Raw genomic sequence first — 24,260 nt, 5'->3', positions numbered from 1 at the left:
TCGAAATAAAGAACGTCCTAGTACGCTAGGTCGTTCATTCCCGTCATACAAATATGAACGTGAACCGTAATACCAGGACCATGTAATGAACGTCCTACACGTCGAAATGAAGAACGTCCTAGTACACCAGGTCGTTCATTTTCCCCATACAAATATGAACGTGAACCGTATGACCAGGACATTCACGAAAAGAACGACCTATCCGTCGAAATAAAGAACGTCCTAGTACACTAGGTCGTTCATTCCCGCCATACAAATATGAATGTGAACCGTAATACCAGTACGTTCATGAAAAGAACGTCCTACCAATCGTAATAAGGATCTTCCTGGTCTGCCTAATAATTTTCAAGATGCAAAACAATTTACAATTTGCAATACAATAAAACAATTTACCACATTTTATTCAACTGAAATGAACGAATGAATCGCGATTCACGTTCAGTTCATCTGAATGAAAGAACTAGTACGTTCACGTTCATGGAAATGAACCGAATTGCCCAAGCCTACAATGCACATTGTGAGGACAGACGTGTGCTTGTTAGTTCTAGCGGTACATTCGTTTTCGTTCTGTTCTGTTTTGTTTTTTGTTTTGTTTTACTAAGTGCATAAGAAGCAATAAATAACGTTAATTAAAAATGGCTGTATGGTGTAGTTCTGTGAACTCAATTTGATGTTGTTGACTATGGAGATTGCTATCATTTTTATATTGCTTTAGATGATGATGATCATGGTCCCACCTCGTGCATAGGATCGAGAATGACGAATACTATCCAAAAAGTACAGTGAAATATCAATACAGGGTTTTCCAACTCACTTTTGGATGTGCTCATAATTATTCACCGCATCCAACATGTTTTTCAAAAACTGGCAAATGGTTTATTTGTATCAAAATGATATTTCAGTTTTAACACATGGTTTTCAATACATAACAAACATCTCCCAAACTCAATCTAACTTGAGATGTGTTGAAAATCATGCTGAAGAAATTAAAAATTATTATGATGGAAATTAAATATCAGATTGATGTGGATTAACATCTTGCACCCGGTGAATTACAATGTTTACATCCGAAAGTGACTAGGAAGTCCCTATAAGGATTAATCTAATGAAGAAACTAATGAAGGTGTTGACATCATAGCAACATCATCCAAGAAACCATGGTAAAAATCTGGCATTCTTGTACCAATATTTGTGTGGACACCTTTAAAAAAAATGTGGATTGTGGATTGACAAATCGTCAAATCGATTGTAGAGATTGTAGATTGTCAAATCGCATATGCAACATAGAGAATATTCGCCTTAGGGAGAGATTCATCATGAAGAGACATAAATTGTTTGGAATATGACGAGACTATCAAAATGTTCATCTTAAAGGAACAAGTCATCTTGAAGAGACTACATATTACAGAGATTTCACTGTTTGTGCTAATGAGTCATTTTGACTGCTTTTTTCCAATGACCGAATATTTATTCAGCACAACTTTTTAATAGTACAGTCATTATCCGATATACGCTATCGTACGGGACCGAGAGCAATAGCGTATCTCGAGTTTTCGCGTATAGCGGATTTGTATGGAAAAATAGTTTACACGACCAGTTCGTCGGTTGAAAAATATCGCCACAGAGTTTTGCATTAAAGTTGTTTGTTGTAAAACAGGTATCTTTTGCACAAATTTAAAGCAAAATGCAAAAAGAACATTAAGGAAATTCAAAAAGAGCATAAAATATTTCAAAGTATTAAAATATTGGCAAAAAAACACATGGAGCTGTCAAATTTAGATCAATCGCGTACTGCAAATTCGCGTATATCGAGTATCGCGTACTACGGATAATTGCTGTATACCGCTTTTGACCTTTATAGTGCACGATTCAGTGACTTTTTAACGTTGACTCGTTTCTCAGTCCAATATGTGACCGAAAACGATTTGGTCGATCAACTATGGTACATCGCTTCCTTCCCCCACTACTTCTGGGTGTGTACCCTTGATAAGCAGAGAAGTACTCTGGAGAGCAGAGGTGGAGGTCCTGCGAATCGTGAAGATGGAAAAACTGTTCCCATCGGTTTTTACAGGATGCACTGTGTCCGATAATGTGGCAGTCTGGCAGGGTTTTATAGGAGCTCCAGACAAACGTCAAACGAATGATAGGCTAGATTGGGAGCTGCAGGTAAGAGGCAAACAGCAAATACCTGAAAGATTTTCCAGCATTTCTCTCTACATCCCAACAGCCACGTGCTACGAACATTTTAGTCAGATGACACATTTCCGAAATAGCAGCAAAGGCTGCATACTTGATTTGGAACCTCTAATAGATGTCACTAGGTGATTGTTTATGATTTCCGCATTATGTAACAGTGATAGTCTTTATTACATATATTTACCTTGAATAGCTCTTCCCTTTCAGTTGTGTGATGTGTGTGTGTGGCAACGAAAGTAAATTACATCCAAAAAAATAATTTGTCACATTTTATACGTACGCTTCGTTATTCGGTTGGGATCACACCCGTACCGTCTATGCGCACGCAGTCATCACTGGTTCAAAATAACAGTTGCGAGAAGTTAGAGCAGGCCGTTAACAACATTTGCATCAACAGACGCAAGATAACAAACAAAACAAATCGTGTTGTAGGGGTATTTTGACCCTTTTTTCATACATTTGGCTGTGCATCAAAGCTGCAAAAGTATTGTGCTATCCTGAAATCACTCAGTCATTTGCATTATTGTAATGTAATAGAATAATTTGAAGAAAAAAAGTTTGCGGTGTCAAAATAGGAATGAAAACAAAAACAATAAAGAAAAAGAGATATCCAGAGCTCTAATCAAAATCAATTGCACCTCCACATTTTTTTTCTACAGTATTTTCTTCTTTTAATGACTCAGAATCGTCCCGGTCGATGACTGTAATAGCGGAAGCATTGCATTTTTTTTTATATTAGTGACAATTTGAAGCAAAAATAAAAAAGAATCATACTTTAATAAAGCTATCTTCCCGCTTCCTAGCGTAAGATAGCCCCCCGCCCATCCATTACTTTGGCTAACCACTATCGACCGTCTCGCGTTACCGTGCAACCGACATCCCGCCAAATAGTGTTGTGCCGTGAAGCGTGAAGCCAAATTCGATGACAGATCCATACAAAACCAATCTGTTTTCATTTTTCTATCATACAAAATATTTTCACACCATGTGAAAAATTGGCGTGGGTGCGTGAAAAATTTGGCATTTCATCGAATGTTATCACACCATACAGGATGACAGCTAGGTACATACATTTAGGCGTGAAATGTTTCATCCATGTTGATTTTGGCTATTTTACACGCTTCACGGTGTGAAATTGTCTCTATATGTCTGGTTGCACGGTTACAATTGCTTTAATCGATTTGATGCTATTTGAGGAGGTTTGAGGGGGGGAGGGGGGGGGGGGGTGGTGTAGATAAAGTCACAGTTGCAACGCATGCGCGAATTCACACTCACAAACACACACATACATACATATATACACACACGCACAAATGATACAAAAAAGGATACGTACGTCGGGTTCCGAGGGCTGATGCTCTGTGGCTGAAAGCCCAAACCAATTTCGCCTTCCCGACGGTACGGTTCGACAGCGGTGTCCGGTGTCCAACTAGTGCCAGAGTGTGTGTGTGTGCACCGAAAAAAAGAAGAAAAATCGAAGTGACAGCAAAAGCAAAAGAAAAGACAAGCTGAGCAAAGTACTATAGAGATATTACTTAAAATTAAACTTTGAAACAGAAACAAAACAGTTGGATGAAACGAAACAGTAAAAACAAGCGCAAGAGAACTTTATTTCATCATCTCAACTTTTAAAAAAGAAAAAAATAAGAGAAAAGGAGGAAAAAGTAATAAAGACGATCCGCGAGAAGATAAAGCATAACATTAATTCAAACCAGCCAAAACAAACAAAAAGTCAAAGCAAAACCAACAAACAAAGGTACAAAGAAAGTGTCGTGTTGCTTTCTACCTCTGTTTGTTTGGGTTATTTCCTTGATTTTTTTGATTCTGGTTGTTTGCTAGTACCCCCTCCCCTCCCTTTCCCACGTGTCACCCCCATACTCACCGAAGATAGGAAATACCGATGGGCCGTTGTCTGTTTTTCACAAGACATTTCTTTTTCTCTTCTTTCTTTTTTCTTTCCTTTCACTTCGCCTTGTAACTATACCCGCCCTGACCGTTAGTGTGCAAAAAGGTGCAAAAGCGCTGATAACACCCCAAAGCAGAAAGGGGTGGGCAGAATACACAAGCGAACGAAAAGAAAAGACAGAAAAACTCTCCCGATAGACAAACAAGTGCATTTTTGTGTTTGTGTGTGCGTGTCCAGACTGTGTGACTCTTAGTGCCCGCGCGGGTGTTTGTGTGTGTGTGTGTGGTACCGTTCGTGCGTGCGTGCGTGAAAAACTAGTTTTCCACATTTTATTTTCCTCGCGCACTCCACAAGCCACCCTCTCTTTCCGTTTGTCCCACCAGCAGTCTCTCTTTTTCTCTTTCTATCGACACACACACAAGCTGTCATCTGGTAGGATTATCAGTCTCTCTCGCTGAAAAAAAAACAGTTAAAACGTAAGATAGAGGGGGGAGGAGGGCAGTGGCAGCAGTGTGCAACTCGCACGTGTGTGGGTGTATATGTGCGGAAAATCAACGCACTATCAGCAAGACGAGCTTCCAGCCCGGTAGGACAAGGGAGCTGCCCTACACCACACCACATACACATACGGACCATGTCATGCGTCATGATGGAGAAAGCGAAACGGCATAACACGTTGCTCGCTGCACGAGCTCACTAAGCAGCCGTAGGGCGCAGCTAGGAAAGCGAACCAAAGGAAAAGAGGAAAAGAGACGCTTGACAATAGCGCACATGTATGTGCATGTGTGTGTGCGCCCGCGCACAGGTGAAAACGAGTAGAAACGAAAGCCTGACAGCCTGCGCCTCTCGCACGCAACCGACAGCGCGGAGCGAATTTGCGTTGCGCGCGCACACCCGATTGCATCGTTAGAAGCGCGTGCGAGAGAGAGAGAGAGAGAGAGAGAGCGCCAGCGCATTGAGCACTTTTTGGAGACAAAATTGAGCAAACGGTGAGATGGCGCAAGCAGCAGCAGCAGTAGTAGAAGCAGCAGCAGCAGAAGCAGAAGCAGAAGCGGTAGCACCACACTCGACCAGTATTAGTGCACACGCGGGTCCGTGAAAACGGCAGACGGACACGGCACCGGGTTTTGAACGTTTTTGTTCCATCTCACGGCTCACCATTCTCGCTCCCTACCAGGCCACCAACAAACCTATTTGCACCATAGACCCATCTGGCCTGTTCGATATACGGCGGTGTGCAGACGCGTTTCTGTCTGCGTGTTTTTATTTGTTTCCGCGCCGATGATGTGTGTGGTGCAGTGCTGATGTGAGGGCATCTGCAGGAAGAAGAAGCACTCGCCTGCCAGTCGCAAAATCACGAACACGAGACCACCCCAAACCAATGTGTATGTGTGCCCCGAACATGTAAACATTCCAACAAATAAACACACACACACACACATCCTCCACACGTACAGAGTGCCTAATCAGTGCTTCCGGTGTGTGCGTGCGTGCGTGCGTGCGTGCGTGAACGGTGTGTGCCCTGTGTCGCCCCAATCACAAAGGGAAAGGAGAGAGAGAGAGAGAACAAACGCGCGCTAGAGAGATAGAGAGAGAGAGAGAGGGAGAGAGAGAGAGAGAGAGAGAGAGAGAGCGAGCGAACAAAACAGAGCGATAACAACGCCCCAAAAGGTGCGCGGTCCGTCAGTAATTGGGTCGCGATCGGTGTAGTCAGACGAGAAGTGTGGCAGCGGACAAAGAGCGAGAAAGAAGAAGAAGAAATATCAATCAGCAAACACAGCCACGACAGTAGCCCTCCCACACAATCATCCCCTTCTCTTCCTTCCCCCTTCCCTACTCACACACACACACGCACACAAATCATATCATCATCATCGCCAATCTGTTCATCTTGTCCCCACTCTCCCAGTCTACTTACTAAACGGTACAACAAAACAAAGCAACATACGCGCGCACACACACATACAATACATATAGACACAAACACACATCCACACATACATAGATACAGACGAAACGATGTGCTTTGCTGCGAGACCAACGGTTGTTTTTGGCACGCTGAAGAACAAGAAGAAGAACAACAGCTGGTTTCGCCCTTTTTCGATGCGCTGATCGTGTCCGTGGGTGGTGGCAGCCGAGTTCGATTAGAAGCAGCACCTCACCTCACCCTTACACACACAAGCACACATAGCACTCACAGCACACCCATACACACCAAGCGCACCAACACCATACCGTTGCACCATCCATTCGCCCCACGTATAGAGGGAAAAAAAGAACCGTCCTACTACCGTATTCCCCTTTCTTTGCCCGGCTCCCCTGTTCCCAAACACGCACACGTACATTCCCCCCGGATTCCCCCCCCCCTCCTACCCCCCTCCCCCTACTGGTCCAGTTGGGCTTCATCGATTTGGAAGTTTTGAGGCAGAAATTGGATTTTGCAAAAGCCAACGCGCGCGGTACGCGGAGAAACCCAAAAACGAGTGTGCGTGTGTACGGCGGCGCGCGCGCGCGCGTGTGTGTGTGTGGGTGTGGGATCAAGGCAAAAAAAGACAACACAGCCCTGTTCGAAAAGCATCATTGCTTGACCGACCACCCTTCTCCATATCCACCATCCCCCGCGGTCCCCTTATCGGCCCACACGTACAACCCTTCTGCCCACCCGCACACGCACGCACGCTTGTGTGTGTGTGTGCGCGCGCGCGTGGCGTGTGGTGGCTGCGTGCGTGCGTGCGGAGTGGAGACAGCGGTGGCAGCGTCGGCGGCAGCGGCTGTGGCTGCTGTTAAGTGCACGTCAAGATGAAGAAGTTCACCTTCAAGGGCGTGCTGGACGGGTTTCGGTCGTCGGTCAATCAGCAGTCGGCGGCGGGCGGCGGAGCGGCCAAAATCTGCGTCGAGCAGGAGATACAGGAAACGCTCCGATCGGAACATTTTCAGCTCAAAAAGGTAACCGAGGCTCGCGGGGCCGCCCCAAACTCCATTGTACAGTTTTTCTTTGTGTGTGTGTGTGTATACGGGGGTTTGAGGGAAAAATGGGGGTTCAGCGACGGTCCGATTCCGATGCACACCATCACACACTGCGGTTGACGACACATTCCAATGCATGTCTCGTTCGCTTCCTCCACCCCTGCTCTTTGCTCTGTTGAAAACTGCGCCATTCACACTCGTACAGGCCGCGCTTCGCCTTCCTTTTCGCTTCCCTTCCCCTTGCGGCGATGGCATGATGTCATCTTCTGAACCATCCGAACTACCGCCGACCACATTTTCGCAATCAAATGAAAGGAGCGTCGACAGTGGCCGCCGTCCCCACCAACCAACCAGCCTGCGGTACTCTCCGCCCACCGCCAGCGAAGGCCGCGGGGCATCATCGGTGCAGCACATCTATCAAAACCGAAGCGAAGAGGAAGGAGGGACTTACCATCACCACCATACCAGACCCCCCGACCAGGAGGCTCTAGCCGCCTCCTTGGGCCGTTGGGTTTTCTGGGGCTATTCCCTGGTGGCTTATTGATTTACAAAAGTAGAAAAAAAACCTAATCTCCTTTAATTTTCAAAAGAACTCCACGAATTCACGGACGTGCAAGAATCACAGAAGTGATCAAGAAAGAAGGCTGCCATCGCTTTAGCAACCAACCAACCAACGTCATAAATAAAACGTGATGTGTCTCGTCCTGTTATTCCCTGGTCCAACGCAATGCAACGCTCTACCAACTGCGTGCGGATCGATATTTTTCACTCCCCGGTGTGGATCTGAAAATTATTCCCTTTCCTCTCTCTTTCTCTCTCTCTCTCTCTCTCTCTCTCTCTCTCTCTCTCTCTATCTCGCTCTGTCTCTCTTCTGCTGTGTTGAAGGTTTTGATGGACGACCCTCCATGACCGGAGAGCGCTGACGCCATCTAACTATAATTTGAAATTATATGCTTCTGCACCCTGTAAAACCGCCAACCGATGCCAACCTGAGCACGATGAGCTAATAGCTTTTCTTCTCTGGGAACCTCCGCGCACACGGTTGCAGAGGGTTAGGAGGAGTGGGTGTGAATTTGGGAATTTGGTTCTCGTCATATCGACAGCATGGACACAGGGACCCAAAATTGTCCAAAAATCACTGCACCTAGAGGACACCGCGACGTGTGAGAGTCCGACGAACGCTTAGTTCCTTCCACGCTCCACTCCCACTGACGGTGTGGGGTAGGGAAGAGGGAGGAGGGAGGGAAAAATCTTTTGCACTGAATCTGCTTCATCATAGGCAATTAGGGGAGAACGCTGGTGTACGCAGGCATCCTTTTTTCTTCTTTTTTTTTGCAGCCAGTGGAAGTGCGCATGCCCGCTGGTTCTTCTGGTGTGGAGTGGAGCAATTTTCCTATTGACCACCCCTGCCCGCCCCCTCTTCTTCTTCCCATTCACTTCCTTCCAATTCTCCGTGGCGAGTATTAACTTTTTTCCGTGCTGCCCACTTCCTTCCATCCCATTCGCCCTTCGCCTCGCGCAAACCACGACCTCCGGCAACTGCGCGAAGAGCAATGCAGGAAGTGCAGTGCAGGGGTAGGACAGGATTTAATTTTATATTATTCATAGATTCACCGAATCCTCTCCCCTCCCCCCTCCTCTCCTTCTTCTCCCTCAAGAGTGTTAGAGTGTTTGTAAGTGTGTATGTATGTGTATAGTGTGTAGGCGAATCCTTCGCCCTACGGACGCCGGTCAGAAATGGCTGACGGAAGATAGCCAGCGTTTGTTTTATTTGGTATGTAACTACTGCTGCAAGCTATATCATAAGACACACGCGGCTATTTTCCGCAACCCGAACCAGCAAGCGCCGTTCACACCACAAGGCATCTCAGCAACGCATGGAAAGGAAACGCAATTTTGCGAGGAAAACCGGGCACCAAGAACGCTACCGTCGGCTTGTGGTGCAAAGGAAATACGAAAAACCCCCATTTATCCCCAGCCCCCTTCCTCTCTTCAAAATCCGCCAAAAGTGAGGAGGTCTGGTCGGAGATCGTTGGTTCCGCCTACGTCACCCCTTCCCCCACAACTTCCCTCGACCTTGGCAAAATGCGACCCGAAACCTGGAGCAACCGTTTCGGGTTCGCTGCTTGAAAATCGATAACATCATGAATCTCCTGCAGGAGCGGGTTGGTCTGGTCGAGCGGCGGGGAGGATGGCAACGTTCATGTGAGCTTGTCCTGCTGAACCTCCAGCTTCTTCCAGCATCCCGAATTTGAGGCAGAGCGTGTTCGCGTCAAAACGCGTGACAGTGCAATTTTCCATCGCGCTTTTTGCCCTCTCGGCACCAAGTTCCAAATCAATACTTACCAAGTCCAACTTGTGCTTGCGTTCCACATACCCTTTTCCGCTCTGCGTGCTCCAGGAGTTGCGCATTCTCGAATTTGCACCACCCCCATTCAGCACCTCCTGGTAGTGCTGCTAGTGCTGTGGTTTTCGCACGGTTTTTTTTTCCAGCAGCCTCGCACTGCGCAGATGTGCAGATGTGAACTCTCCCTCAATTGCTATCTCCCCACACACTGCATCCGGTTGCCCTCCCCCTCTCTCTATACCGTATGGGACGCAAAATGCTCCCCATTATTGTCACGAGTGTGCGCACAAACGGTTCAAGTTTGGCGGGTTTGTGTACCGTAGCTTCTCCCCCTCACTGTGTGTGTATGTGTGCATCTGGTGCTGCCATCTTGACGTTCCAAAATTTTAAAACCAATACCCCGTGACGGAAAATGTTGGACCCCGGTCGTAATCAACTTAACGGTTTTATACATCGTTCAATGGTTTAAAATTTTATGGGAAAATGCTTCATGCCCCTGGGGAGGGGGGTGAGGCGTGAGGGTAGAGAGAGATAGAGAGAAAACGAAGGACTTGCCCTTCCATCCATGGGGAAGGGGAGAATGAAATCGGTAGTTGGAATGCTGAATGAATTCTATATGCGCGAGGCAAAGGTTTTGGGCTTGCTACTGAATATTGTATCACAGCAATTAAATATGGAACCCATATGGAAGCGTCGCACGCCTTCGTGTCTCGCCTGACGCACTGAAACCGTTACCCGTGCCAAAAATCCAATCAATCTCACCTTTTCGTTTTTTTTTTTGTATTTTTTATTTCTCTACTATGCTTTGCTTTACCGCGGGAACGAACAGACTTTCCGCCATGGATTCCCCTACTCGCCCACGGCGCTTGCGTTCGATCCAGTCCAGCGAATTCTGGCCGTCGGCGACAAGTTTGGCTCGATGCGACTGTAAGTATTCTCCTGTTTCGTGGTTTCCCGATCGATATCTAACCGCTTCATCTTCCAGGCTGGGCAAGTTCGGCGTCGATGCGCACGTGAAGCACGAGGGCGAGTCGGCCTGTGCCGTCAATCTGATCGAGTTCCTGGTAAACGAGGGCTGCCTGGTGACGGCTACGGCCGACGACACGCTTCATCTATGGAATTTCCACACCAAAATCCCGAAGGTGGTGCAGAGCCTGAAGTTTCAGCGGGAAAGGTAGGGGCAGTTGAGCCAATTGAAAGTATAGGATGTATGTTTTTTTTTTGTTTGGTTTTGGTGTAAACCTTCCACCCCGTTGCAGAATATCTCGTCTGCATCTGCCCATCGGTACCAAGTGGCTGTACATTGGCACGGAAAAGGGTAACACGCACATCGTCCACGTCGATTCGTTTACCCTCAGCGGCTACGTTATCAATTGGAACAAAGCTATCGATCCGTAAGTGACGACGATGGCGACCATGAAGACTTTAACCAATGGATAAGAAACTGCGAAATGCATGCCGTTTTTCTTCTTTCCCTTTCGCTTCGTTCGTTTCAGCATTCGCAAGACGCACCCTGGCGCCGTGGTTCACCTGTCCGATAATCCGCTGGATGCAAACAAGGTAAACGCTAAAACGAAGCTCTCCGCCCTACAAAACATGGTTGCCTCAGGTGGTGCTAATTTGGCGCACGTGTCGGACCGGCCTGCTTCACCTTGTCTCGGTTTTTTCTTTTATTTTAATGTTCCCTTTTTCTTGTTCTCGCTGCCACGATCCAACAGCTGCTAATAGGATTCGAGTCCGGTCAATTAGTGCTGTGGGATATGAGAGGCAAATGTGCGGAATTTCGCTGGCTGTCGCAGGAGCCGCTCAGCTCCTGCTCCTGGCATCACGAAGGGAAACACTTCATAACATCACACACCGACGGTTCTTTATGTACGTGGCCTTTGAAACTTTCACCAAAACCCTTAACTCATAGTTTTCCTCACGGTAAGTGTTGATTCTCGGCACGGAGTGACGCACACTCCACCAAACCCTCGTCAATCGGCTTTATCATTCTGTTGCATTTTTTATTTTCTTCAGCTAAAACGAACAAAGAAGGAAAAACGGAAAGCTGTAACTCTATTCAAAAAGTGGAAGTGAAAACGAATAGAATAGGGTAGGTAGAAGATGATGCCACCTGTACGCGTAGCTGGCTCTGAATCTGACTGTATTTCTTTTTTATTTTTTCCGATAGCGATCAATTTACCATTTTCTCGGGCGGTCTGCCGACGGAAAAGTGCAGTCCGAAGTCGCACTGCATTACCGTGATGGTGCAGGGCAAATCGACGACCGTCCTGGAGATGGAGCACAGCGTGGTCGACTTCGTGACTATGTGCGAGAGTCCGTGGGGCAGCGGTACGTAATCAATCCCCAACTGTTTTTGCATTACAACTACTATACATTACAACTTCTTATCGTTCGCAGACCTGCAAGAACCGTACGCGGTCGCGGTGCTGCTACAGAACGATCTCGTACTGATCGACCTGCTGACGCCCGGCTATCCCACGTTCGAGTCGCCTTATTCGATGGACCTGCACGAGTCGCAGATCACCTGCTGTACCTACCTGGCCGACTGTCCGTCCGACCTGGTGCCCGCGTTCTACTCGGTCGGGCGGAGCGCGGCGACCAACCGGCGTTCCGGCTACTCCGAGCGTGAGTGGCCGATCAACGGGGGCGAATGGCAGCCGACCAGCTGCAGCTACTCGGAGATCATCCTCACCGGCCACCAGGACGGTTCGATCAAGTTCTGGGACTCGAGTGCCGGCACGCTCCAGGTGCTGTACAAGCTGAAGACGTCGAAGATCTTCGAGAAACCCCGAGTGAGATCGATGGACAGTGGCGAGGAGGACCCGTTGGCCATCTCGATGATGTCCTTGTGCGCGGAATCGAGGTGAGGGGCGATTCGGATCTGGTTTTCTGTTTAAAAGTGATGTTCTAAACTGAAACGTCTTTATTCCATTTGTGATTTTTTGTTGTCACAGAAAGCTTTGTGTTGCCTGCAACTGTGGTTATGTGGTGCTGTTCAAATTCCGGAGGGCCGAAAGCACCGGGGACATTGTGGTAGGTAGTCGCACACCTTCCGACACCATCAGTCGTCTCATGCTCAACGCAAAACGATCCGTCTCTCTCTCTCTCTCTCTCTCTCTCTCTCTCTCTCTCTCTCTCTCTCACACACACACACACACACTCTCACTTTCAATCTTTCTTTTTCCCGGCAGGTTTTGGACATCCCGTTCACCATGGAAACTTTTACCGAATTTGAAGGCAGTCCCGAATGTGAGTTCATACCAAAATCACTGCCAAAAACCGTTGACTCTACGGAGAGCGATAAGAAGGTAGGCTAGCGGGAGGGGGAGTGCATCGGGAACCATCTCACCATACGGTTGTTTTTGTTATGTGTTGTTCGTAGAACTGCAGTTTGTTGAAGGTAAAAACTGGACCACAGCGAAAACCGCCCGGGTTTCAGGCTCAGCTGGTATGCGTTCCGTCGTGGGCGTGCGGCAGTGTACAGATCACTGCGCTCACCATCAACTCCAACTACGGACTGTAAGGCAACATGCAGCGTGATCGTTAGCGAATGGAGTTGAAAATTGATCTGTTGTCTAAAATTTCTAGCATGGCGTACGGTAACGAGTACGGCTTGACGATAGTGGACATCGTGAAGAAGACGTGCGTGCTGAACCTGTGCACACAGGAGATGTACGGCGCGCAGGACCCGTACTCGCGGACGCCCCGGAGTCCGAAGCGTTTGGAAAACAGTCAATCGAAGGACGATTCATTGCGTTCCCCTAGTATAGATCAGGTACGATGGTCGAATGTCGGTCGTGGGGTCAAACACTAAACACTGGCTCAACCGGAAACACACAAATCGAAACATCCACAAACACTCACACACATTCTAACATTGTATCGTGTACTATATAGCCCAGCCCATACATTATGCTTCATTTAAGAACCGTAGGTTCGATTGTCATTCATGTGCGTGTACCCACGTGATCGTGGTGTGTGTGTGTGTGTGTGTGTGTGTGTGTGTGTGTGTGTGTGTGTGTGTGTTTGCAGCGCATTACTTGTGTCTTTTTTTTATCACACGCGAAAGGTAAGGGGCAGACCCCTCCCCCCCCCCCCCCCCTCACTCCCCGAGAGTGTCGAACGATGAACTCTCTGCTCACTTCATTCCTCGCGGCGTTTACTAAAACCACTAAATCCAACCAGAACGTCATTCCGACGGTCGGGAAAGCGTTTCGCCTAAAGGGGGGTACCTTCTCGTGGCGGACGGAGCAGGTATTCTCTAGCGCATTTATCTAATTCACTCTTTCTCACCCACCTCCTACCACTAGGGGTATAGCGGGACCATCGCACAACCATGTCACATCATGCACATATGCCCGGGTACGCGAGGGGTGGAGGGATGTGGTTCGGGATGGCCTTTATTGTACATGTAACAACGCGCAAATCATTTTCCGCGGCGTTTGCTTCTAGTAATGCTGTGTGGCTAACCCATTTCGGACCCATCCATTTCAGGGGCGTTTTGGGATTTTTTTTTTTTTGCTTAACCTTGACGGAGTGGAGTCGGAACTTCTATGGGCTCCACCGAAATGTCAGGAGGTAGCAGGTGTACAGTGCTGTTGGCTACGATTAGATTAGAGCGGGGGTTTCTGTTCGCGTAAGTAGCGCACGTCCCATCATCATCTTCATCTCTGCCACCAGTGTTAACACGTACTAAAAACCGCATCCTCATCTCAGCAATGGGTAGACATCTTTCGCGACGTTTCCCATCTTTGATACTCTTTAACTGCTCCCTGTCAGCAGATCGATCGATAGCATTTCACTAACCGTAGCGCAGTGTGTGATGTACAGACTAAGGGAGTACAAGAGCGCAGCAGCAACTCGGCAAACCACTGTACACAGCCCGCGTGCTGCGCGTTGTATTCGTGTGTAGTGCGTGGTTCTGTGGTAGCGGACCCTCTCTTGGGGCACGTGTTTTGTGGAGCTACTAGAGCGCTCAATTTAGTATACACCGAACACCCACCGTACTAGCCCCGTTACGTGTGTATTCGTTTGTTTTTGGTTCGTTTATTCACCTCCATCCTAACAAAAGTGTTGTGTATGTAAGCGTGTGTGTGTATGCGCACTTGCGCACCTGTAACCTTGTAACTTATAGGCATCCGTATGTATACTTTGTTTTCGAGTCCTAGTTACAATTCCATCGTTCTGCAGTGTGTACAGTAACACAGTAGTAACTGAGAACCAGTACTGAATGCTCTTCTATGCGCTTAATGCTATAATGTAAGGCTGTCGAGGGCTTCCATCGATGTGAAATTTGTATACAGGTAGTGGCGATAGTGCTGGATTCTATTGATTGGAAAATAATCAGAACAAAATGGGACTGGTAACTGGCGTTGGCTCTGTTCTTGAAAAGATATATTTTGAAAAGATGTCTCATAAGAAGAACATCTGGAGATTAACAGATTTCTCAAATGCAGTTGTTTCGCAGGACAGAGCAGTACATGTGCTTCATGGATTAAAAGGGTCACAGGCAATCTTGTTTAATGCAGGTGTTATTTTTTCAACAACTTTTAGATTTTTTTTACAACATATTAATTTTTTTAACTTTTTGCTTTGGGTGTAGCATGTGTTTCACAGTAGTGTTTGTGGATGGATTAACGTAGCAAAAGAAAATCACCAATAAATGGCTGTAAAGCATTTTTTTAACAAATAAAAATCGGTTACCGCTGTGTGATGTATGCTGCCTGTACTATGTGAACTCTCGTACTCGTAGCAGTCTCTCTGTCTCTCTATCTCTCCATACACTATACATTACATAGCAAACATCATCGTAGTATTCTAACTCTATGTGTCTCTAGCTAACGCAAAACATGACTGGGCATTAGACTAATCGTGGGATCAGGCGCGCGCTTTTGGTCCTGTAGGCGAGACTGTAGGATGATGATGATGATAATGATGATGATGATGATGATGATGATAAGACTCCCTCTCTGTCTCTCTATCTGTACACTATACAACAAGCATCATCATAGTAGCCTAACCCTATGTGTCTCTAGCTAAAGCAAAACATAACTGGACATTATAGTAATGGTGGGATCAGCTGCGCGCTTTTGGCCCTGTAGGCGAGATTGTAGGATGATGATGATGACGATGATGATTACCGAACCAAGTTATCTATTTGCTCCAGCCTAGCCACGTTGTGCCGGAGGCGCAGGCGACGGTGGTCGTCGGGCCGGTGGATGAGGCGGCCAGTCCATCGTTGGCGGTCCCACCCTGCCCGACCGACAGCCCTGCGGTCCCGCTCGCTCCCGTCGTTACCTTCGCGACCTGCGGCGGCCCTAGTGGTACCGCCGGTATTGTGGCGACCGAGCGGAAGGAGGAAGGCCTCGAGCAGGAAAGCAAGCCGAACAACGTAATTATCGCGCCGGGAGGGAACCAGCCGACGCAGGAGGAACCGCCGCCGTCGTTGGGGTTGGTCGTTGGGGTGTTGGCAATGCCGCCAGAGGGTTTGGGGCAACCGCCACCAGCACTACCACTACCGCCACTACCACCTGCAACGGTGGAAGAGGAAGAGCCGGCGGCGGTGGCGGCGGCGGCATCGTCAGGAATAGCAGCAGCGGCAACACCAGCGCAACGGCGTGCAAAGAAATCTTTCATTGAATCCCTACCGCTGCCCAAATGGTTGCGGAGCCTAAGTAAGTACCCTCCGCCCCCTCCCTCCCCGTTCAGCGGGTCCCGTGTGTATGCGTGTGTGCGTGTGTGTACGTCAACCAAAGACTGGAAATGGCATTCCCGCGAGGGTGTACCGAAAGGGGGAACCCCACGTTTGCGTGATGTGGCCCTGCTCTTCTACTATGTTTCATTCCCTGCCCCCTTTCCCCGGTATTCCACACCCCTGTTGCCGTACTGTGGGTTTCTTCCGTCTTCTAACAACTTCTTCCCCCCATGCGACCTCCCGCTTACGCCCCCATCTCCTGCTCCGTCGAAAGCTGTGTCTTCTTCTTCTCATTGTCCCGCCATTGTCGGTGTGCTCTTTCCCAGGGGACGGCTAGGTCTTCCTCTTCTTATTGCTTTTGTTAGTTGGGCCGCAAAGATGAGATATTCGTACACCAACACTTTCCCACACACACACACACACACACACTCACACATGCAGTCACTAACACCCATACTCACACCAAAACACAACAAGTATTGTAATCACACCAGAGTTGGAGAGCTCGTACAGGGGACGGCCTTTGCGTCTTGGGCGTCTTCTCAAGTGTTAGCTGGGAAACACCAGCTGTAGCTGTGATGGAGAGGGTGTAATAGTAGTAGTGGTAGTATTAGTAGCTGGACTGTAGAGTCGCCTGTCGGTTACTGGGCCTCAATATCATGTTCTGCTCTTTCACCGCCCACCCTCCCTCCTCCCCTTACTTTACTTTCAACTCTCACAATCTCCCCCAAAATAATCCCACCTGCCCCTCCTCTCCCCCACCCCCATCCCTTCCCCATCCCTTCCCCATTCCCTCCAAATTACCCCAACACAGATAAATGGGCTCGTCGGCGGTGGCAGTGGCGGCGGAGGCGGTGGCAGCGGCAGTGGCGGCGGAGGCGGCAGCGGAGCCGGTGGCGGTATCGGAAGCGGCACCACATCCAGCTCCGCGACGACACCGAACGCGGTCAACTCGAACATGCCGCTGTCGATGTACGAGCGAGGCATGAGCATATCAAGTGCCGGAAGTCCGAGCAAGCGCACTGGAGCTGGAAGCGGATCCACGACAATAACGGGTCTGACAGACTCGGTCAGGAAATCACGATCGCAAGGTGCCCCATGCAACAAGCACAACCACAAAACAAACAACAAAAGCAAACAAAGTTCTAGTCTTCACACCCAATCCACCCAACCCACCTGCCAGCACACTCGCACACTGCACCCTAATTTGGTTGATGCTGTTCAGTGTGTCTGCGTGTGTGTTTTTGTTTTCCGTACTATTTGCAATTTTGTTTCCCATTTTCTAGAGGTTAAAAATCATCACCATTACCACCCTGATCCGTTTTTTTTTTGTTTTATCCACCCCCAGTGTGTACCTGTTTACTTGTCAAATCGGACTAAACGCGACACCCTATGTCACCAACATTTCAATCACCACCACTACCACCCACACATCACCTTATTTAAGTTTCATTTCACGCGTTCCTCCTGTCCTCCTGAGAAGGATGAAGTTTTCGTTTCTTTGTCCCATTTCCCTTCTTCCACAATCCACCACGGTTTTGTTTCCATTTCACTGTATCTATACTTTATGTAAATCCGTTTTTGTTCTCCTGTGTGTTTTCCTGGGTTTATTAGGGTTTTTACACTTTCCATTGGTTGTTTTCTTTGTTTTGTTTTTTGCCGTTCCATTTGTTTGTTGCTCAGTATCTTTCCAAGCATGATGCAAATCGATAGATTTATGCTGAAAAAAGGTCCATAAAACGCTAACGCGTTCATTTTGTGTTGCGAATTGCAAACCTTACGGCGTATTACTACGCTTTGGAATCCAGCATTAATGTATGCAACGCGTATCAAATCAGCTTACTCCTCATCCACTGATTGCAAGTTAAATCTATATCTGTATCTCTATCTCCAGCACAGATATTTGTTTTGCCTTATCCTGCTATTTCCATTTCCTTTTCTTTTGTTTTATGTGTGTTCTATAAAGAAATAAAACATCCGATACGAAAAAAATACTAATGGTGAACTACGTGCCTGGCGTGGTCCGTCTTTTTGGTTTGGTTCTTTCTTTCCAATCCCCTTTTGCAGATAAATTGGATAACTCATTCTCGAGATCTCGTTCATCTTCTATGTCAAGCTTAGAAAATAATGCAATGGAGGCTGTGACTTGTTTGGCTTTTGCCGATAGTTATGTAAAAAAAAGCGGTAAGTCAGTGCTTTAACCTCAACCTTGCCCATATGACACTGTGTACTGATGTTTATTTATATTCTTCTTTTGTTGCTCTATTTGGCTTAGATCCCTCAATGGCGTTGCCTACTGCATGGTTGGGAACCAGTTTAGGATCGATCCTAACCATCTCTCTATCCATTCCGGAGAACGATTTGAGGAAAGCGAACGTGGTCCAGACGGCACCTACCGGTAGGTGGCTTTCTTTTTTGTCTGTCTTGTGCGCCCGATTGTATAGCTTTAGGCGTTCTATCATCACAGTATTTTAACCAAACTATTTCGCTCCCTTGTGTATGTGTGTGTGTGTGTGTGTGTGTGCGTGTGCGTTCTGCAGGAGCCATGTTCCGGCTAAAGGGGTCCATCCTTTCGATGTCGCTGCTCGACTGCAACGGGGCACTCATACCGTATTCGTTCGAAAGCTGGCGCGAAGATTCGAAAGACAGCAAAGAGAAGAGAGAAAGTATGTAGAAAGCACACCTGTAGAAAAGGGGAGAATAGTTTTAACCCTTTCTTTCTTTCCTGTCTATCTCGATCATTCTAGGGACGCCAACCAAGACATCATCCACAAAGATGAGCCCAACCAATCCAGACGGTTTGTGCGATCGGCAGTTTATTGCGATTGCGAGCGAGAAGCAGGCGGGCGTGTTTGCGCTACCGAGCCAGAACTGCGTCTACCGGAAGAAGCTGGTCGATTTCGATTTTATTGTAAAGGCAGAAATCATTAGCATGAAGGGTGAGGACACACGAAACGGCGGGCGATGCGAACTAGACGCGAAATCTCATCCGCCTTTTTCTACCATTCCAGATAGTGTCTGTCTGATATGCTACGCTTCGAACGGGCATCTGATGGTGTTTACCCTGCCCAGCCTGAAACCTTTGCTCGAAGTTGATTTTCTTCCATTGGCTGATCTAAGGTATGTTGGTAAAATCGAAAATGGAGGCGTCGGTGTTATACAACCCGGCCATATACCATCCATATCTTGGCTATCCACCAGTTTCTTCCCCTCTCTACCACGTAACCTCACTAACACCACCAATCACCCCAACTCCGATTGTACTCCCAACGGTAGCGAGAGCGCTGCTACAGCAAAACAATTTCGTCTAGGACGCTACTAAGACTTATCAAAGGGGAGCGGGAGCCACACAACCCTTTTCACCCTTCACACAGCCACCCTCTGCTATCCTCTACCACCTCTCCATCTTACCCTTACCATTCCCACTCCTGCCGCACTCCGTTAAAGCTAAATAACTCGTTCTCTTCACACACAGTTTCCAAACCAAGTGTAAACAGGGCGTGGTGGATCCAATGCTATCCATTTGGGGGCAACAACTTATAGTCAATGAAGATTCGAATGTGTAAGTGCTGCAAAAGAGCCCGGCGATGGGTTGTTGGTCGATCTTGTCGATCCGAACGACCCCCGGACAAAGCCGACAAACACTAATGGCTGGCTTTCGATGGGGGCGAGGGGACGATCGGGCTGGGAGCTATAGTGAGAATGCGATATCGTTTCTTCGAATGAGTGCCACGAGAGTGTTGGAAGATGTTTTCATGTCGGGGCGAGGGACTGGACGATTGTGTGACGTAATGGATCCAAAACAAACAAAACAAAAACAACCGTAAAGCACGCCACACAAATTGCCAAACTATATTATTTCTCAATATTTTCTTTTTTATATATCTATATCATATCACAACTTACTCACTCACTAACAAACTTAACCAAAATGTGTGTTTTTTTCAGAAGAAACAGTCTGTTACAAAAATTATATAAAATGTGTTGTTTTTTTGTTCTATCCTCCTGTCTTTCTCTCTCTCTTTCTCCCTCTTTTTATTCCCACTCCCCTCCGTCTGTTCCTGCCTCCAATTTGACACGTAAACCTGCTTCTGTACTCCCCATTCACTACCATCACCACCGCTACATTCCAAAATGCAGGATTTCACGGACGTTTAGCTTTAGTAACAAGGGCCACGGATTGTATCTAGCCACACCCACCGAAATCCAAAAATTTACTGTTTGCCAAGAATTCAGGTAAGTGTGTGTAACAGTCTGAGGATGGGAAGGAAATCGCACAAAGATTTCGTATGAACTGGGTCCCAAAATTTCCAGGACCTTACAATCCCTAGTACATTAGAAATTCCATCAGACCCTTCTTAACAGAATTTTAGGGAAGGATAAGAACATGTCTATTGGTCTTAAGGTGTTAAGACATCCAAGGATAGTTAGGAGCAGATGTTGAAAATTAAGGGATAATATAAGTAAGATGTAATTTCTTGTGGAAAGAAGTAGATCAGTTCTTCATGTAACTAGATATTCAGATATTTAAAGACCTAAGGTTCACTGGAAGGACCTGATCATCAAAAAATTGAAGAGCTTTGATCTAATGGCAATCGTGGGTTGCCATCTTCATCCTTAATGCCCGAAACCTTTCCGATAGCACTTTGCTTTGAACATGGACGCCAACTAATTCTCTTCCTTTACTATCGTCCTTCGCACAGCCACCAATACAACAATATGCTTGGCGATCTCTACGTACCTCATGAAATGCCGGAAGCACCGAAGGAGAGCTTCTTCAAAGGACTGTTCGGCGGAGGCATGCGCAACCTCGACCGAGAGGAGCTCTGTAAGTTGCCTGCATATTGCGTTTTTCTTTGTTTTTTTCTTCTTCACATTCGTTTCACCGTTTCCCTCGTGTCGCTATGCTTTTTCAGTTGGCGAATCGAGCGGCAAGGCGAACCGGTCGGTGGCGAAACACATTCCCGGCCCGAACGCCGACATCCAGGCGCTGAACGCGCGGACGACGTCCGTAACGTCCGAGATCGGCAAGGCGCACCAGCTTATGCTCGAGCGCGGTGACAAGCTGAGCCAGCTGGAGGAGCGCACCGAGCGGATGGCGAACGAGGCGCAGCAGTTCTCCAGCTCCGCCCATCTGCTGATGAACAAGTATAAGGACAAGAAGTGGTACCAGCTGTAAGCTCAACATCCTCTCGCAACCGTCCCCGCACACCTGTCGTCAGTCTGACCGCGATGCGAGGACGCATGCTTGCGACACGCAACGCGTGGTGTTACGCGTTGCGCTCACAACCATGCGCCACAAACTCGATAGATTTGGTAGCTTACAGGGCTACGGCGGGGAGGAAGGAGAACGGCGTTGACATGGAAGGAAGGTGAAGGCATCCCAAACTCAACCCCCCTCCCGTCGAACAATTAAACCGGGCGCGTTCGACGCCAGTGGGGGTGGGTTGTAGGGGTTTGTCGGGAGCAGATTTTGTTTGAATGGGAAGCGAAAAAATCAACGCTCCCCAACCCCTCCTCTCCCTGCTCCATCACTCTTTCCTTCAACTAATACAACCCTGTCTCACCAAGCAAGCACACATGTTACACAATGCAACAATTGAAATGGATGGTGGGTTAGGAGAGAAAGGAAAAAAGAAAAAGAGATATATAGAGAGATAGAGAGAGAGAGAGAGAATGAGAAAGAGATAGAGAGAGAGAGAGATAGAGAGAGAGAGAAAGGGAGATGCCAGCGATGAGGAAAAGTCACATTCTCTCTTCCCAGTGCGCAAAAAGGAAAGCGAGCGCGTGAACGGTTGGAGAAAGACAGGGAGGGGTGGGAAGTGACTACATACCGTAAAACATTGTGTTTACTTGTTGAAAGTTTTAGAGCATATGCATTGATAAAAAGGGAGAACAAAAAGGAGCAGAGCTGGAGAAAGGTTAATAAGCAAACAAGCGAGCAGCAGCAAACAACAGCAAAGAACAGGAGGAACATGTTATATTAAATTATTTTTTTAACTTAATTACAAACAAGCCAACAAGCAAGCAAAGCAACGCAAAAGTGGAAGAAGCAAAGCAAGAAGAAACCAAGTCATTACTCAGTAAAACAGCAGCTAAAAAACAACAAACCGAAGAACAATACCAGGTAGGGGAGCAGAAAAAGAAGCTAATAAGAGAGCAGAAGAAGAAGCAAAGAAACAAAAAACACACGTATTTAAGTGAAAGTGTTTGCCAGGCAGTTTTCGGATCACAAGTGGTGGCGCGCCAAATAATTAAACATAAAAGGGGTTTTGCCAGCATCTAAGAATTATTAAAGCAGAAACAAAAAAAATCGCAAGCAAAAACGACACAAAAAGAGCAACAATAAGGGGTGCTAAACAAAGATAAATAAAAGTTCGAATGAAATCGCGTGTGTGCGTGCGTGCGTGCATACGCGTGCTTGCGCCCCGCCATTTGTCTCCGCCGGCAATTTGCAAAGCACTTGCGCCTGCAACCGATCACTCAACCCCCCCCCCCCCTCCAACACCCCACCCCTTCTCAGGGGTTTGAGGGGCGGCTCTGGTGGCGGTGTACGAGCGCGTGGGCCCCGGAGAAGCGGAGAAGAAGCAAAATGAGAGGAAGGAAAAAGAAAGAAACGTGGGGAGGTCGAAGAGTTACCGACGGTGAAATTACTGCGCGTTGCGTATCATTTGTACATAGAACATTTTGATATGACGTGTACTGTACATATGTTGAGAAAAATAGCTATTATTGAAAAAAAAACAAAAATGAGAGTTTGTGTATTATTTCTCGATTTCTCGGGAGAACGGAAGATTCTACCCTGAGAAATGGCTCAAATGGTGATGACGTTTGCTTATCCAGGTGTACCCCATCCGCCCAAGTGAAGAGCTATCGGAAGCCAATAACTTAACGCCAGCATGAATAACACGTGTTTCGGTGCCAAGTATCGAGGCATTATAGCACGCAGGAATCATCTTACATGAACAAATATTTATTTCAGACACTTTTGTCCGTTTTTGGGATAGAAGAACGCACGCAAAACTAAATAGAAGAGCTTTTCGACTCATCAAAAATATGAAGGTAACATACATTCAAGAAATTGAAGTATATGTGCTATTAAAAAGAAACACGAAACGAAACAAAGAAAAGAAACAAAAAAAGCCGAATCGAAGGATTGGCTGCATACTTAAAACCAACGATAGAATTCTATTGTCTTGCAATGCGTATTGTGGGTGTATTTATTTTTTTTAAATAAGATTCTCGGTGATTTTTTCATCTCTTTAATACATATCTTCAAACGTCCCCGTTGCCTTCCTTCTGCGCTGCGGTGCTTTCATAAAACCATGTTTTCTTCCTTTACTTCTTATTTGCATAACGACCTACGCGGTGATACCTGCATATACAGACTTTCGGGGCTTATTTAGTATCTCGCAACCGAATTGTCAGTCCATGCTGTAGGGGGACGATCCACATGAGGTCCGAATCCACAACGGGCATGTTGTGAAATGCCGTTCGAATAAACGCGGCTACACAACACACATCCTATCCTACAATCGAAGCGTCCTAATAGTGCACAGACCATCCCCCCCTCTCTCTCTCTCTCTCTCTCTCTCTCTCTCTCTCTCTCTCTCTTTCTTCCTGATACAGCCGTTTCAACGTGATACACGGAGCCTCGCTCATCCGGTTCCATATTCCATTGGTATATCTCTCCGACACTTTTTTGCGACAGTGCTCGCTACCGTCCCCTTACGCAGCTATATTTCCGTATTCCCATCTCTAAGCCCCTCTTAGATGTACCCTTTCCTCCTATCCCACATTTCCCCAAGGAATGCACAGCCGGACAAGGCACCACCGACGACTGTGTGGGCGTCACAAATTGACCGGTAGTAGCTAATGCAAAATTCAAGCGCTCAAATGAGTGTTGCACATGACACGATCACGCCACACCGTAGCATCTTCTGGAAAAGCCATTCAACAGATATATATACAGATGGCGGATATAATATATATATATATATATATATATATATATATATATATATATATATATATATATATATATATATATATATATATATATATATATATATATATATATATGCGTGCATATATATATATATACATATTTGGGATGGAGAGACGACGTGTTTGGAGTTAGTTAG

General features: G+C 47.0%; 1 protein-coding gene across 7 annotated transcripts; it reads left to right on the top strand.

Annotated features, from left to right (window-relative positions):
• Positions 1-3,556: 3,556 nt before the first annotated feature.
• Positions 3,557-22,455, top strand: LOC1272267 (syntaxin-binding protein 5). Of its 7 annotated transcripts, none has more exons than XM_061654212.1 (24): positions 3,557-3,713; positions 4,197-7,048; positions 10,246-10,343; positions 10,402-10,590; positions 10,676-10,810; positions 10,913-10,976; positions 11,135-11,342; positions 11,436-11,511; positions 11,590-11,750; positions 11,820-12,285; positions 12,377-12,455; positions 12,614-12,730; positions 12,805-12,941; positions 13,011-13,197; positions 15,589-16,096; positions 18,184-18,300; positions 18,392-18,514; positions 18,657-18,782; positions 18,864-19,055; positions 19,128-19,236; positions 19,592-19,678; positions 20,257-20,352; positions 20,820-20,944; positions 21,033-22,455. In XM_061654212.1, the coding sequence occupies exons 2-24, from the start codon at positions 6,902-6,904 to the stop codon at positions 21,293-21,295; spliced, it is 3,810 nt and encodes a 1,269-aa protein (XP_061510196.1). In that variant the 5' UTR covers positions 3,557-3,713; positions 4,197-6,901; the 3' UTR covers positions 21,296-22,455. The 7 variants fall into 7 exon arrangements, with proteins under 7 accessions (XP_061510196.1, XP_061510229.1, XP_311151.6 ...); XM_311151.6 differs by having other exon boundaries at positions 3,562-3,860; XM_061654236.1 differs by lacking the exon at positions 15,589-16,096 and adding an exon at positions 16,931-17,207 and having other exon boundaries at positions 3,563-3,860.
• The last annotated feature ends 1,805 nt before the right edge of the window (positions 22,456-24,260 follow it).

Source organism: Anopheles gambiae, chromosome X (genome assembly GCF_943734735.2).
Source record: "Anopheles gambiae chromosome X, idAnoGambNW_F1_1, whole genome shotgun sequence".
NCBI lineage: Eukaryota > Metazoa > Arthropoda > Insecta > Diptera > Culicidae > Anopheles > Anopheles gambiae.
The sequence above is the reverse complement of the archived record's forward strand: the minus strand, read 5'-3'. Positions and strand labels throughout refer to the sequence as shown.

Bases quoted from the DNA above. Each gene is read 5' to 3' on its own strand.
- LOC1272267 (XM_061654212.1), top strand. From the start codon at position 6,902: ATGAAGAAGTTCACCTTCAAGGGCGTGCTGGACGGGTTTCGGTCGTCG. The intron at 11,343-11,435 runs GTAAGTGTTGAT...TATTTTCTTCAG, and splicing joins AACTCATAGTTTTCCTCACG to CTAAAACGAACAAAGAAGGA. The intron at 18,301-18,391 runs GTAAGTCAGTGC...TATTTGGCTTAG, and splicing joins TAGTTATGTAAAAAAAAGCG to ATCCCTCAATGGCGTTGCCT.